This window comes from Nerophis lumbriciformis, linkage group LG19 (genome assembly GCF_033978685.3).
Source record: "Nerophis lumbriciformis linkage group LG19, RoL_Nlum_v2.1, whole genome shotgun sequence".
NCBI lineage: Eukaryota > Metazoa > Chordata > Actinopteri > Syngnathiformes > Syngnathidae > Nerophis > Nerophis lumbriciformis.
In genome coordinates this window covers 38,416,625-38,432,226 of record NC_084566.2, presented here as the reverse complement: position 1 = coordinate 38,432,226, position 15,602 = coordinate 38,416,625, and the positions used below count along the sequence as shown (strand labels likewise).

At 41.9% G+C, this 15,602-nt stretch overlaps 1 protein-coding gene across 4 annotated transcripts in view; it reads right to left on the bottom strand.

The window, feature by feature from the left end:
- Nucleotides 1-15,602, bottom strand: part of LOC133618439 (myosin IXb) — a 158,785-nt gene that overhangs the window by 42,698 nt on the left and 100,485 nt on the right. For 3 of the 4 annotated variants that reach the window (XR_009817306.1, XM_061978788.1, XM_061978789.1), the window contains exons 24-29: nucleotides 14,625-14,963; nucleotides 14,471-14,552; nucleotides 14,166-14,363; nucleotides 8,846-8,952; nucleotides 8,689-8,771; nucleotides 5,917-6,101 (exon numbers count right to left, since the gene is read on the bottom strand). Coding sequence is in view for 3 of the 4 variants with exons in the window: in XM_061978788.1 (XP_061834772.1) it covers nucleotides 5,917-6,101; nucleotides 8,689-8,771; nucleotides 8,846-8,952; nucleotides 14,166-14,363; nucleotides 14,471-14,552; nucleotides 14,625-14,963 (994 nt within the window). In the remaining variant the exon portion in view is untranslated. The remainder of the gene's footprint in view (nucleotides 1-5,916; nucleotides 6,102-8,688; nucleotides 8,772-8,845; nucleotides 8,953-14,165; nucleotides 14,364-14,470; nucleotides 14,553-14,624; nucleotides 14,964-15,602) is intronic. The other variant, XM_061978790.1, reaches the window with a different exon arrangement.

The following is a 15,602-nucleotide window of genomic DNA, read 5'->3' as shown; positions in this document are numbered from 1 at the left end:
ATCCACTATGGACTGGACTCTCACAACATTATGTTAGATCCACTATGGACTGGACTCTCACAATATGTTAAATCCACTATGGACTGGACTCTCACAATATTATGTTAGATCCACTACGGACTGGACTCTCACACTATTATGTTACGGTAGATCCACTATGGACTGGACTCTCACAACATTATGTTAGATCCACTATGGACTGGACTCTCACAATATGTTAAATCCACTATGGACTAGACTCTCACACTATTATGTTAGATCCACTATGGACTGGACTCTCACAATATTATGTTAGATCCACTATGGACTGGACTCTCACTATTATGTTAGATCCACTATGGACTGGATTCTCACTATTATGTTAGATCCACTATGAACTAGACTCTCACAATATTATGTTAGATCCACTATGGACTGGACTCTCACACTATTATGTTAGATCCACTATGGACTGGACTCTCACTATTATGTTAGATCCACTATGGACTGGATTCTCACTATTATGTTAGATCCACTATGAACTAGACTCTCACAATATTATGTTAGATCCACTATGGACTGGACTCTCACACTATTATGTTAGATCCACTATGGACTGGACTCTCACACTATTATGTTAGATCCACTATGGACTGGACTCTCACAACATTATGTTAGATCCACTATGGACTGGACTCTCTCACTATTATGTTAGATCCACTATGGACTGGACTCTCACACTATTATGTTAGATCCACTATGAACTGGACTCTCACACTATTATGTTAGATCCACTATGGACTGGACTCTCACACTATTATGTTAGATCCACTATGGACTGGACTCTCACACTATTATGTTAGATCCACTATGGACTGGACTCTCACAACATTATGTTAGATCCACTATGGACTGGACTCTCTCACTATTATGTTAGATCCACTATGGACTGGACTCTCACAACATTATGTTAGATCCACTATGGACTGGACTCTCTCACTATTATGTTAGATCCACTATGGACTGGACTCTCACAACATTATGTTAGATCCACTATGGACTGGACTCTCTCACTATTATGTTAGATCCACTATGGACTGGACTCTCACACTATTATGTTAGATCCACTATGGACTGGACTCTCACTATTATGTTAGATCCACTATGGACTGGATTCTCACTATTATGTTAGATCCACTATGAACTAGACTCTCACAATATTATGTTAGATCCACTATGGACTGGACTCTCTCACTATTATGTTAGATCCACTATGGACTGGACTCTCACACTATTATGTTAGATCCACTATGGACTGGACTCTCACACTATTATGTTAGATCCACTATGGACTGGACTCTCACAATATTATGTTAGATCCACTATGGACTGGACTCTTACAATATGTTAGATCCACTATGGACTGGACTCTCACACTATTATGTTAGATCCACTATGGACTGGAGTCTCACAATATTATGTTAGATCCACTATGGACTGGACTCTCACAATATGTTAGATCCACTATGGACTGGACTCTCACACTATTATGTTAAATCCACTATGGACTGGACTCTCACACTATTATGTTAGATCCACTATGGACTGGACTCTCACAATATTATGTTAGATCCACTATGGACTGGACTCTCACACTATTATGTTAGATCCACTATGGACTGGACTCTCACACTATTATGTTAAATCCACTATGGACTGGACTCTCACACTATTATGTTAGATCCACTATGGACTGGACTCTCACACTATTATGTTAAATCCACTATGGACTGGACTCTCACACTATTATGTTAGATCCACTATGGACTGGACTCTCACAATATTATGTTAGATCCACTATGGACTGGACTCTCACAATATTATGCTCGACGTCAATTGCACCGGTCTCCCGGGGATGGGGGGTTCATACATCTGTGGTCCCATCCAAGTTTTCTCATTGTCATCCCATTAGGTTGAGTTTTTCCTTGCCCTGATGTGGTATCTGAGCCGAGGATGTCGTTGTGGCTTGTGCAGCCCTTTGAGACACTCGTGATTTAGGGCTATATAAGTAAACATTGATTGATTGGATTGATTGACATTTCAATTATACATACACAATTTTTTTTTAAATGTATTACAATATTCTAAAATTGTATAATACTAGTAGATTGTGATACGTTACCAGTATTGTATCATGACCGAAACCGTGATAACATAAAAAAAAAAATCCTGATTCAAAACATGAATCATCATTAATTTGGAACCAGGTTATAGAGTAAAGGTAAGTTGTTGTTTTTTTCTCGATAGGGATTCAAATTGCTATAGTATGATTTTATTGTTATAATTTTATTGCATGATTTTTGTATCCTTTTAATTTAGGTAACCAGGGATGGAAATGAGCTATTTAGCTATAATCTGGTACAGAACATAACTGTCTTTGAGCTTAATGTTTCTGTGCATTGTCCCTTCAAATAAAGACTAAACTAAACTAAAAAAAAATTGTTTTTTTGGAGGTGAAGCTTTTAAATATACCTGGCGATTAACAAAGGCATTGCATTTACCGAATGGTAATGTACCATAACAGAGTGTTTTTCAACCACTGTGCCGCGGCACACTAGTGTGCCGTGAGATACAGTCTGGTGTGCCGTGGGAGATTATCTAATTTCATCTATTTGGGTTAGAAATATTTTTTGCAAACCAGTAATTATAGTCTGTAAATGATGTGTTGTTGTTGAGTGTCGGTGCTGTCTAGAGCTCGGCAGAGTAACCGTGTAATACTCTTCCATATCAGTAGGTGGCAGCAGGTAGCTAACTGCTTTGTAGATGTCAGATACAGCGGGAGGCAGTGTGCAGGTAAAAAGGTGTCTAATGCTAAAACCAAAAATAAACAAAAGGTGAGTACCCTAAGAAAAGGCATTGAAGCTTAGGGAAGGCTATGCAGAACAAAAGAAAACTGAACTGGCTACAAAGGAAACAAAAACAGAATGCTGGACGACAGCAAAGACTTACTGTGGAGCAAAGACGGCGTCCACAATGTACATGGCGTAGTGGGTAGAGCAACCGTGCCAGAAACCTGAGGGTTGCAGGTTCGCTCCCCGCCTCTTACCATCCAAAAATCGCTGCCGTTGTGTCCTTGGGCGGGACACTTCACCCTTTGCCCCCGGTGCCACTCACACCAGTGAATTGAATGATGAATGATAGGTGGTGGTCGGAGGGGCCGTTGGCGCAAATTGCAGCCACGCTTCCGTCAGTCTACCCCAGGGCAGCTGTGGCTATGAAAGTAGCTTACCACCACCAGGTGTGAATAAAATGATGGGTTCTACATGTAAAGCGACTTTGGGTACTTAGAAAAGCGCTATATAAATCCCAGTTATTATTATTATTATTATTACATCCGAACATGACATGACAATCAACAATGTCCCCACAAAGAAGGATAAAAACAACTGAAATATTCTTGATTGCTAAAACAAAGTACCGGTAGATGCGGGAAATATCGCTCAAAGGAAGACATGAAACTGCTACAGGAAAATACCAAAACAAGAGAAAAAGCCACCAAAATAGGAGCGCAAGACAAGAAGTAAAACACTATACACAGGAAAACAGCAAAAAAGTCCAAATAAGTCAGGGTGTGATGTGACAGGTGGTGACAGTACACCTACTTTGAGACAAGAGCTATATTGATGCATGCTTGGTTATGGCTTAAAGTCCATCCATCCATCCATCTTCTACCACTTGTCCCTTTCGGAAGTCACATCCAACAATTGTGACAACGATTTTTTTTACTGTCAACTGAGTTTCGTTTTTTAATGATGTCTGCTGGTGGTGTGCCGCCGGGTTTTTTCAGCGCAAAAAATGTGCCTTGGCTCAAAAAAGGTTGAAAAACACTGCCATAAAAGCATGAACTTCTACTCCATCTCAAATCTCTCACAACAGGTACATTTAGTTGCCCGGAATATGTACAAACCCCGTTTCCATATGAGTTGGGAAATTGTGTTAGATGTAAATATAAACGGAATACAATGATTTGCAAATCATTTTCAACCCATATTCAATTGAATGCACTACAAAGACAACATATTTGATGTTCAAACTCATAAACTTTATTTTTTTTTTGTTGCAAATAATAATTAACTTAGAATTTTGTGGCTGCAACACGTACCAAAGTAGTTGGGAAAGGGCATGTTCACCACTGTGTTACATCACCTTTTCTTTTAATAACACTCAATAAACGATTGGGAACTGAGGAAACTAATTGTTGAAGCTTTGAAAGTGGAATTCTTTCCCATTCTTGTTTTATGTAGAGACACAATGTCGAATATTTCCAAAAACAATTTGAAATGTGGACTCGTCAGACCACAGAACACTTTTCCACTTTGCATGAGTCCATCTTAGATGATCTCGGGCCCAGAGAAGCCGGCAGCGTTTCTGGGTGTTGTTGATAAATGGCTTTCGCTTTGCATAGTAGAGCTTTAACGTGCACTTACAGATGTAGCGACCAACTGTATTTAGTGACAGTGGTTTTCTGAAGTGTGTTACATCACCTTTTCTTTTAACAACACTCAATAAACGATTGGGAACTGAGGAAACAAATTGTGAAGCTTTGAAAGTGGAATTCTTTCCCATTCTTGTTTTATGTAGAGCTTCAGTCGTTCAACAGTCCGGGGTCTCCGCTGTCATATTTTACGCTTCATAATGCGCCACACATTTTCGATGGGAGACAGGTCTAGACTGCAGGCGGTCCAGGAAAGTACCCGCACTCTTTTTTTACGAAGCCACGCTGTTGTAACACGTGCTGAATGTGGCTTGGCATTGTCTTGCTGAAATAAGCAGGGGCGTCCATGAAAAAGATGGCGCTTAGATGGCAGCATATGTTGTTCCAAAACCTGTATGTACCTTTCAGCATTAATGGTGCCTTCACAGATGTGTAAGTTACCCATGCCTTGGGCACTAATGCACCCCCATACCATTACAGATGCTGGCTTTTGAACTTTGCGTCGATAACAGTCTGGATGGTTCGCTTCCTTTTGGTCCGGATGACACGATGTCGAATATTTCCAAAAACAATTTGAAATGTGGACTCGTCAGACCACAGAACACTTTTCCACTTTGCATGAGTCCATCTTAGATGATCTCGGGCCCAGAGAAGCCGGCGGCGTTTCTGGATGTTGTTGATAAATGGCTTTCGCTTTGCATAGTAGAGCTTTAACTTGCACTTACAGATGTAGCGACCAACTGTATTTAGTGACAGTGGTTTTCTGAAGTGTTCCTGAGCCCATGTGGTGATATCCTTTAGAGATTGATGTCGGTTTTTGATACAGTGCCGTCTGAGGGATCGAAGGTCACGGTCATTCAATGTTGGTTTCCGACCATGCCGCTTACGTGGAGTGATTTCTCCAGATTCTCTGAACCTTTTGATGATATTATGGACCGTAGATGTTGAAATCCCTAAATTTCTTGCAATTGCACTTTGAGAAACGTTGTTCTTAAACTGTTTTGACTATTTGCTCACGCAGTTGTGGACAAAGGGGTGTACCTCGCCCCATCCTTTCTTGTGAAAGACTGAGCATTTTTTGGGAAGCTGTTTTTATACCCAATCATGGCACCCACCTGTTCCCAATTAGCCTGCACACCTGTGGGATGTTCCAAATAAGTTTGATGAGCATTCCTCAACTTTATCAGTATTTATTGCCACCTTTCCCAACTTCTTTGTCACGTGTTGCTGGCATCAAATTCTAAAGTTAATGATTTGCAAAAAAAAAAAAGGTTTATCAGTTTGAACATCAAATATGTTGTCTTTGTAGCATATTCAACTGAATATGAAAGTGATTTGCAAATCATTGTATTCCATTTATATTTACATCTAACACAATTTCCCAACTCATATGGAAACGGGGTTTGTAGTATCTCCCCCCACGCTCCCCATTATTCGCTCACTTGGTTGCCAAGAAACTCGTCCAGGTTGCGTAGCTCTTTGGGGTTGGTGATCTCGCGTTCCAGAGAGGCATTCCACTGCTGGCCCCGAGTGGCCCGGCTGATTTTGATGGTGGGGTTGCGTTCGATCCGGGCGGAGTGCTGGTCTGGCAAGTGGTAGGTCTGAGGCGTATACCTGGGCAAGGTTACTGGAGGTGGAGGACAGGAGACAACAGTCATATGAAACGACCACCAGAGGGCAGCAATAAAAACAATATTCTGACCCCTGCAGACCAGAAAACGTTTATTTTATGTTTATTACATACTTGCCAACCCTCCCGGATTTTCCGGGAGACTCCCGAAATTCAGCGCCTCTCCCGAAAACCTCCCGGGACAAAATTTCTCCCGAAAATCTCCCGAAATTCAGGCGGAGCTGGAGGCCACGCCCCCTCCAGCTCCATGCGGACCTGAGTGACGTGTTGACAGCCTGTTCACAACATTGCCGTAAACAGCAATGTTGTGACACTTTTAAACAGGACAATACTGCCATCTACTGTACATGCATATGTGACCCACCCATAATGTGTCACATTTTTGTGTTGATTTATTTATTTTATTTTGTGGTTTGAATTCGTTTTTGGAGCTGTCATTACACATTTATCAGTATTCACATTGGTCAGTAGGGGGCAGTAGGGCGTTTCTTCCCAATTGAATGCTATCACCTGCAGACCGGAAGTGTCTTGTCATTCTGATGAGCGCGACCAGTCTGTGAACAATTGAAACGTCCTGTGTGCTTTTTCCTCCTGTATAACAGGTTAGTTTTGGTGAATCAACTCACTGAATAATATCCATGTGATCTTTCTAAGTTGAAGTACACATTCTGATGGTGGAGCCTAACTCTAAAGTGTTTGTGAGTTGTAGTTTGTATTTGTGAATGAATCCAGTGCACAGCTGCAGTCCATCCATCCATTTTCTACCGCTTATTCCCTTTGGGGTCGCGGGGGGCGCTGGAGCCTATCTCAGCTACAATCGGGTGGAAGGCGGGGTACACCCTGGACAAGTCGCCACCTCATCGCAGGGCCAACACAGATAGACAGACAACATTCACACTCACATCCACACACTAGGGCCAATTTAGTGTTGCCAATCAACTTATCCCCAGGTGCATGTCTTTGGAAGTAATCAATACAAAAAGGCGACGTGAGTGCGCAATGTTTATATAGGAACTTCTGATCCTAATTCAGACTCCCAAATTAGAGCTCCCGTTTTCTTATTGATTTTATAATGTATATTTGTATAATGTGTGTGTTCTGAAATAGTGACAGAGAATAGAACAAGGATGGCCAATTCAACCCTTAACTCAACAATGAGTAGATGAGTGTTATGTGTGTGTGTATATGTGTAAATAAATGAACACTGAAATTCAAGTATTTCTTTATATATATATATATATATATATATATATATATATATATATATATATATTAGAGATGCGCGGTTTGCGGGCACAACCGCGGAGTCCGCGGATTATCCGCGGATCGGGCGGATGAAATTTAAAAAAATTAGATTTTATCAGCGGGTCGGGTCGGGTCGGGCGATTGAAATTAAAAAAAATTAGATTTTAAATAGATTCAGGCGGGTGGCAGTTAAACCAATTCGGAAATATATATACATAGTTAAATGTTGTTACCCACATACGAAAAACGAGCAGGCACCTGCTGCATATGCCACAACAGAAGAAAAAAAAAAGAAAAGAGATGGACACTTTTACGGAGCGGAGAAGGCCCCCGACGCCTCGCCGGGGTCCGGGACCGAGGCCCCTTCCCCCGAGAGGGCCCCACCGGGAGCCGTAGCTGAGGCGATCCGCGAGAAGGGCCCGACGCACGTCCAGGGTCACCACCGCGCCCACCGCACCGACACCCCGCCTCGTCCGCCTTCGCCGCAGCCGGCGTCACGCGCAGCAGGTAAGCAGCTTACCTGCCCGCCACCCCCGTGGCCGGGGGCTCGTAACAGGGGTCACTCCGCGCGCTCCGCCCGCGCAGCTTACCTGCCCGCCACCCCTGTTGCCGGGGGCGCGTAACAGGGGTCACTCCGCGCGCAGTGCGCTCACGAAAGGGGTGGGGCTCACCCTGGTTGATATAGACAGCAGCTAGGACGGTGGCCATGGAAGTTGGAACCCGCTAAGGAGTGTGTAACAACCCACCTGCCGAATCAACTAGCCCTGAAAATGGATGGCGCTGGAGCGTCGGGCCCATATACCCGGCCGTCGCCGGCAGCGAGACGCGCTTGGAGGTGCGCTCAGCGCGGCTCCCATATGATTGCGCACTGGTGTGCGTCTGGGTCGTGACAGCGTGGCACGCGAATGTCTGTGCTGCGTTGGATCAGTCTCCTTTCTTTAACAGGCAAAAGCTTTATAACCTCACTAATGCCTTGCATCGTCTATATTAGATATATAACAACGGGCGGGTGCGGGCGGATGGCGGGCGGATGCAGTTCTGATCAAATGTTAGATCGGGTGGATTGCGGATGGTTGACGACTTTCTGATGCGGTTGCGGATGAAATAATTGCCTATCCGCGCATCTCTAAAATATATATATATATATGTAATAAAAAAAAAATATATATATATATATATAGCTAGAATTCACTGAAAGTCAAGTATTTCTTATATATATATATATATATCTTAACCACGCCCCCCACCCCCCGAAATCGGAGGTCTCAAGGTTGGCAAGTATGGTTTATTAGTAAAGATATGAACAACAGAAGTAAACGTTTGAAGAAATTATACCTACCAGCTTTATCCTCAGACGGTGTCTCACTGATGGCGGTTATTTTAGTTGGTCGCTTTCGCAAGAATCTACTAAGAAACCAAATTCTGCAGCAGATACAATCACCATTTAACGCCATGTAAAAAGTAATGTATTCTATTAGTCGAGTTGTTTTGTTTACTTTTCGGGTGTAGTAAGATGTGATTGGTTGGGTTTTCGAAGGGTGGACTCATCATTAGAGTGGCTAGCAGGAAGGCTGTACCTAGATCCGTCTGGCTCCGAAGGCATCTAGAGCAGAGGAAAACGTGTCAAAAGGGAACATATCTTAGTTTTTCTTTTCTGCACCTGTTGGTAGCCAAGCTCATTACCCACGGGCCTCCCGCCACCAAGACCACCTCAACAATTTCACCATCATGCAAAACTGCTTTGACCACCATGCACACACATCAGTGGAACAATCATCATTCGACAGATGATTTAAACACCTAATAATACTACCAAAACATAAAAGCACTAGTTAAGTGCTTTTATTATAAATATAAGAAAGTTTGTTTTACTGTGAGCAACTGCTTTTATTATACTTTGGATGACACTCACCACAATATGATCACATACTGATAATGTATTATGGTTAATATCCATCCATTTTCAACCGCTTGTCCCTTCATACATCCATCCATTTTCTACCGCTTGTCCCTTTATAATTAAAAACATATTTAAGTTAAATTAAAGTACCAATGATAGTCACACACACACTAGGTGTGGCGAAATTATTCTCTGCATTTGACCCATCACCCTTGATCACCCCCTGGGAGGTGAGGGGAACAGTGAGCAGCAGCGGTGGCCGCGCCCGGGAATCATTTTTGGTGATTTAACCCCCAATTCCATACCCTTGATGCTGAGTGCCAAGCAGGGAGGGAATGGCTCCCATTTTTATAGTCTTTGGTATGACTTAAACCGGGGTTTGAACTCACAACCTACCCATCTCAGGGCGGGCACTCTAACCACTAGGCCACTGAGTAGGTAGCAGGAAAAAAAAGTAAAAAGTATAAAAGTTTAAAAAGTAATTTGTATGCAGTTTCAAAATTCATTAATATTAAAATGCCATCCAGACATCCATTTTCTACCGCTTGTCCCTCAACAAGGAAAATCCCCAAAAATAGTTCAAGCTGTACACTGCAAAAACTGAAATCTAAGTAAGATGAAATATGTCAAATAAGGGTGATATTTGCTTATTTTCTGTCTGATAAGATAATTCGTCTCACTAATCAGATTTTATGTTAGAGTGTTTTACTTGTTTTAAGTGTTTTGCTCCTAAATGATCTCAGTAAGTTATTACAGCTTGTTGCTGAGATTTGATGACCTATATTGAGTAAAACATGCTTGAAACTAGAATATCAAGTGTTGCAAAGCTGTGTCATCAACACTCACAAGTATAAAACTACTTTTTTATAGTAATAATTTCTTATTTCAAGCATGAGAGAGACAATTGTGTCTCATAATTAAAACAGCTGACAGCCAAATGGACTTTGCTGTTTTATTTTCAATGAAACAATAGAAAATAGGTACTCATATAGTAGTACAGTTGGCACAGTACAGTAAACTGACAGTTAATATTTAAACATTTAACATTTCTAACAATTTTGAACAGAAATAGTTCATGCACATTCAGATAAATTCTTCAAAATTACAATAAAAATTTTTTTGGCCGGGGGCCGGGCTGTATATATGCGCACTAATTGACTGACAGAGCACACACTTGGCGCGATGATGTCATGTTATCCATGGAAAAATGCATTTTTAGACAATATGATTTGCCTGAGCGGCTAGGAGACCCCGAGAGTAACAAGCGCTTGCCTTGTTGCCTTTCCATTAAGAACAATAATTGAGTTTTTAGTATCAGTTTCGAGAAATGTGTATCATTATGTCAAGATAATGGCACTAGCATTTACTTAATTCAAGAATATTTTTCAACATATTGAGCAAAAAGTTCTCTTTTTTTTTTTCTACCAAGAAAAGTGCACTTGTTATTAGTGAGAATATACTTATTTTAAGGTATTTTTGGGTTCACTGAGGTTAGCTAATTTTACTTGTTTTGGAAAGTCTTGACAAGCCAACATTTTCTTGTTCTATTGGCAGATAATTTTGCGTATCCATCCATCCATCCATTTTCTACCGCTTATTCCCTTTTGGGGTCGCGGGGGGCGCTGGAGCCTATCTCAGCTACAATCGGGCGGAAGGCGGGGTACACCCTGGACAAGTCGCCACCTCATCGCAGGGCCAACACAGATAGACATACAACATTCACACTCACATTCACACACTAGGGCCAATTTAGTGTTGCCAATCAACTTATCCCCAGGTGCATGTCTTTGGAGGTGGGAGGAAGCCGGAGTACCCAGAGGGAACCCACGCAGTCACAGGGAGAACATGCAAACTCCACACAGAAAGATCCCGAGCCCGGTTTTGAACCCAAGACTACTCAGGACCTTCGTATTGTGAGGCAGATGCACTAACCCCTCTGCCACCGTGACGCCTAATTTTGCGTAGTTCAAATATTTTTTTTCTTGTTTTTGAACACAGACTTTTTGCAGTGTGCATTTATTAGTCTTCTGGAAACTCTGGATTTGCAACAAAATCTGCGTTATTTTGTCCTATTAAGATCCTCAATATTATTTAGCAGAGGTCACATAAAATAAGCGTACAACAAGAAAGTTTTGGTGAGAAATAAAGAACGAGCACAAGCTTCAGAGACTGAAATTTTCTGTTGTTTTGCTTTTAAAACACCACCTTCTTATGCTGTCCCAGACCGCAAAGCACAACAAGTCAACCACAACAATGCAAAGGTGTCAGCAGCACGTACACATGCAAGACATGCATGGAGAGCCGCGTCGGCCGGGGACAGAAGGCTCGGCCAAAGTGTCACAACATTGCTGTTTACGGCAAAGTTGTGACACTTTTAAACAGGACAATACTGCCATCTACTGTACATGCATATGTGACCCACCCATAATGTGTCACATTTTTGTGTTGATTTATTTATTTTATTTTGTGGTTTGAATTCGTTTTTGGAGCTGTCATTCCACATTTATCAGTATTCACATTGGTCAGTAGGGGGCAGTAGGGCGTTTCTTCCCAATTGAATGCTATCACCTGCAGACCGGAAGTGTCTTGTCATTCTGATGAGCGCGACCAGTCTGTGAACAATTGAAACGTCCTGTGTGCTTTTTCCTCCTGTATAACAGGTTAGTTTTGGTGAATCAACTCACTGAATAATATCCATGTGATCTTTATAAGTTTAAGTACACATTCTGATGGTGGAGCCTAACTCTAAAGTGTTTGTGAGTTGTTGAAATAAAAAAATTTGGCCGGGGGCCGGGCTGTATACATGCGCACTAATTGACTGAAAGAGCACGCACTTGGCGTGATGATGTCATGTTATCCATGGAAAAATGCATTTTTAGACAATATGATTTGCCTGAGCGGCTAGGAGACCCCGAGAGTAACAAGCGCTCGCCTTGTTGCCTTTCCATTAAGAACAATAAATGAGTTTTTAGTATCAGTTTCGAGAAATGTGTATCATTATGTCAAGATAATGGCACTAGCATTTACTTAATTTAAGAATATTTTTCAACATATTGAGCAAAAAGTTCTCTTTTTTTTTTTTCTACCAAGAAAAGTGCACTTGTTATTAGTGAGAATATACTTATTTTAAGGTATTTTTGGGTTCATTGAGGTTAGCTAATTTTACTTGTTTTGGAAAGTCTTGACAAGCCAACATTTTCTTGTTCTATTGGCAGATAATTTTGCTTAGTTCAAATAAAATACCCCTCATTTTTGTATTTTTTTTTTTTCTTGTTTTTGAACACAGACTTTTTGCAGTGTGCATTTATTAGTCTTCTGGAAACTCTGGATTTGCAACTAAATCTGCGTTATTTTGTCCTATTAAGATCCTCAACATTATTTAGCAGAGGTCACATAAAATAAGCATACAACAAGAAAGTTTTGGTGAGAAATAAAGAACGAGCACAAGCTTCAGAGACTGAAATTTTCTGTTGTTTTGCTTTTAAAACACCACCTTCTTATGCTGTCCCAGACTGCAAAGCACAACAAGTCAACCACAACAATGCAAAGGTGTCAGCAGCACGTACACATGCAAGACATGCATGGAGAGCCGCGTCGGCCGGGGACAGAAGGGTCGGCCAAAGTGTCACAACATTGCTGTTTACGGCAAAGTTGTGACACTTTTAAACAGGACAATACTGCCATCTACTGTACATGCATATGTGACCCACCCATAATGTGTCACATTTTTGTGTTGATTTATTTATTTTATTTTGTGGTTTGAATTCGTTTTTGGAGCTGTCATTCCACATTTATCAGTATTCACATTGGTCAGTAGGGGGCAGTAGGGCGTTTCTTCCCAATTGAATGCTATCACCTGCAGACCGGAAGTGTCTTGTCATTCTGATGAGCGCGACCAGTCTGTGAACAATTGAAACGTCCTGTGTGCTTTTTCCTCCTGTATAACAGGTTAGTTTTGGTGAATCAACTCACTGAATAATATCCATGTGATCTTTATAAGTTTAAGTACACATTCTGATGGTGGAGCCTAACTCTAAAGTGTTTGTGAGTTGTTGAAATAAAAAAATTTGGCCGGGGGCCGGGCTGTATATATGCGCACTAATTGACTGAAAGAGCACGCACTTGGCGCGATGATGTCATGTTATCCATGGAAAAATGCATTTTTAGACAATATGATTTGCCTGAGCGGCTAGGAGACCCCGAGAGTAACAAGCGCTCGCCTTGTTGCCTTTCCATTAAGAACAATAAATGAGTTTTTAGTATCAGTTTCGAGAAATGTGTATCATTATGTCAAGATAATGGCACTAGCATTTACTTAATTCAAGAATATTTTTCAACATATTGAGCAAAAAGTTCTCATATTTTTTTTTCTACCAAGAAAAGTGCACTTGTTATTAGTGAGAATATACTTATTTTAAGGTATTTTTGGTTTCATTGAGGTTAGCTAATTTTACTTGTTTTGGAAAGTCTTGACAAGCCGAATTTTCTTGTTCTATTGGCAGATAATTTTGCGTAGTTCAAATAAAATACCCCTCCTTTTTGTATATTTTTTTTCTTGTTTTTGAACACAGACTTTTTGCAGTGTGCATTTATTAGTCTTCTGGAAACTCTGGATTTGCAACAAAATCTGCGTTATTTTGTCCTATTAAGATCCTCAACATTATTTAGCAGAGGTCACATAAAATAAGCATACAACAAGAAAGTTTTGGTGAGAAATAAAGAACGAGCACAAGCTTCAGAGACTGAAATTTTCTGTTGTTTTGCTTTTAAAACACCACCTTCTTATGCTGTCCCAGACTGCAAAGCACAACAAGTCAACCACAACAATGCAAAGGTGTCAGCAGCACGTACACATGCAAGACATGCATGGAGAGCCGCGTCGGCCGGGGACAGAAGGGTCGCCCCTCGGTCTGTACCTTGACCTGAGATTTGAGGCCGCGGACATCCACGCTACTGGCCGAGGTCTTCCGTTTGGACCCGAGGGGGCTCATGGGCGGCAGCGGAAAGCTCCAGTACTCGCTCTCCTTGGAGCCGCCAAAGTTAACCATCAAACCGCTGCGGGCGTAGGCTAAGCGCCGCTTACGTCTGGGATGCTTGCGCATGCGCACCCTGACCTGACGGGGGCCGGGAAAGGTGATGAAGCACAATCCTGGTGTGCTAGCGTGATGTGCATGAGGAGCCTCATGAGGAAAGTTACGGTGGTGCTTTGGGAAGTCGTTACCTCACTTGCAGACGGCGAGCTGTCGGAGCCAGACGAGCTGATCCTGGACAGTTCATCAGCTGACATGGACTTCCCCTTTTGCCTGTAACCGAGGGTAAAATGACTATAGAGGGATGCAGGATGAAGGAACAAAAACGAGCAATCCGACACTTACTGAAAGCTATCTTTACGTTTGTCTCGCTGCCTGTGCACCTCTGGACTTGACTCGTCGCTGGTTCTCCCCTGCCACTTCTCGTGCTTCTCCTTAAAGGCGCGCCCTTCTTTGTAGCGTTGCAAGGTGCTGCTCTTCGGGAACCCGGCGCCGCTGTCATCGCTAGCCGTTATGGAGTCCAAAGGAACGGAGAGGGGTCTGCCGAGGTTTGGCGAAGATCCCCGACCTTCCCGCCTCGCGTCGCCCTTTGGTGCCGACTCACCGTTGACCGGGTCCGTCTGCTCGCTTCTGTTGGGGCTGAGATCCACTTTGCATTGCCGTCGCAGTTCTTTTCTCGACAAGCTAATGTAACAAATGTTGAAACAAAAACAAGTGATTAACCCGCTTGAACACATTAAGACTCTATATTAACATGCTCTACACTGCAAAAAAGTGAAATCTAAGTAAGATGAAATATCTCTAATAAGGGTGATATTTGCTTATTTTCTGTCTGATAAGATCATTCTTCTCACTAAGCAGATTTTATGTTAGAGTGTTTTACTTGTTTTAAGTGTTTTGGTCCTAAATGATCTCAGTAAGATATTACAGCTTGTTGCTGAGATTTGATGACCTATATTGAGGAAAAAATGCTTGAAACTAGAATATCAAGTGTTGCAAAGCTGTGTCATCAACACTCACAAGTATAAAACTACTTTTTTAAAGTAATCATTTCTTACTTCAAGCATTAAAAAAAAATCATGACTTTGACACAATTGTGTCTCATAATTAAAACAGATGCCAGCCAAATGGACTTTGCTGTTTTATTTTCAATGAAACAATAGAAAAGCCTTCCCGGTAAGGTCTATTCAGGTGTACTGGAGAGGAGGCTACGCCGGATAGTCGAACCTCGAATTCAGGAGGAACAGTGTGGTTTTCGTCCTGGTCGTGGAACTGTGGACCAGCTCTATACTCTCATGGGAGTTTGCCCAACCAGTCTACATG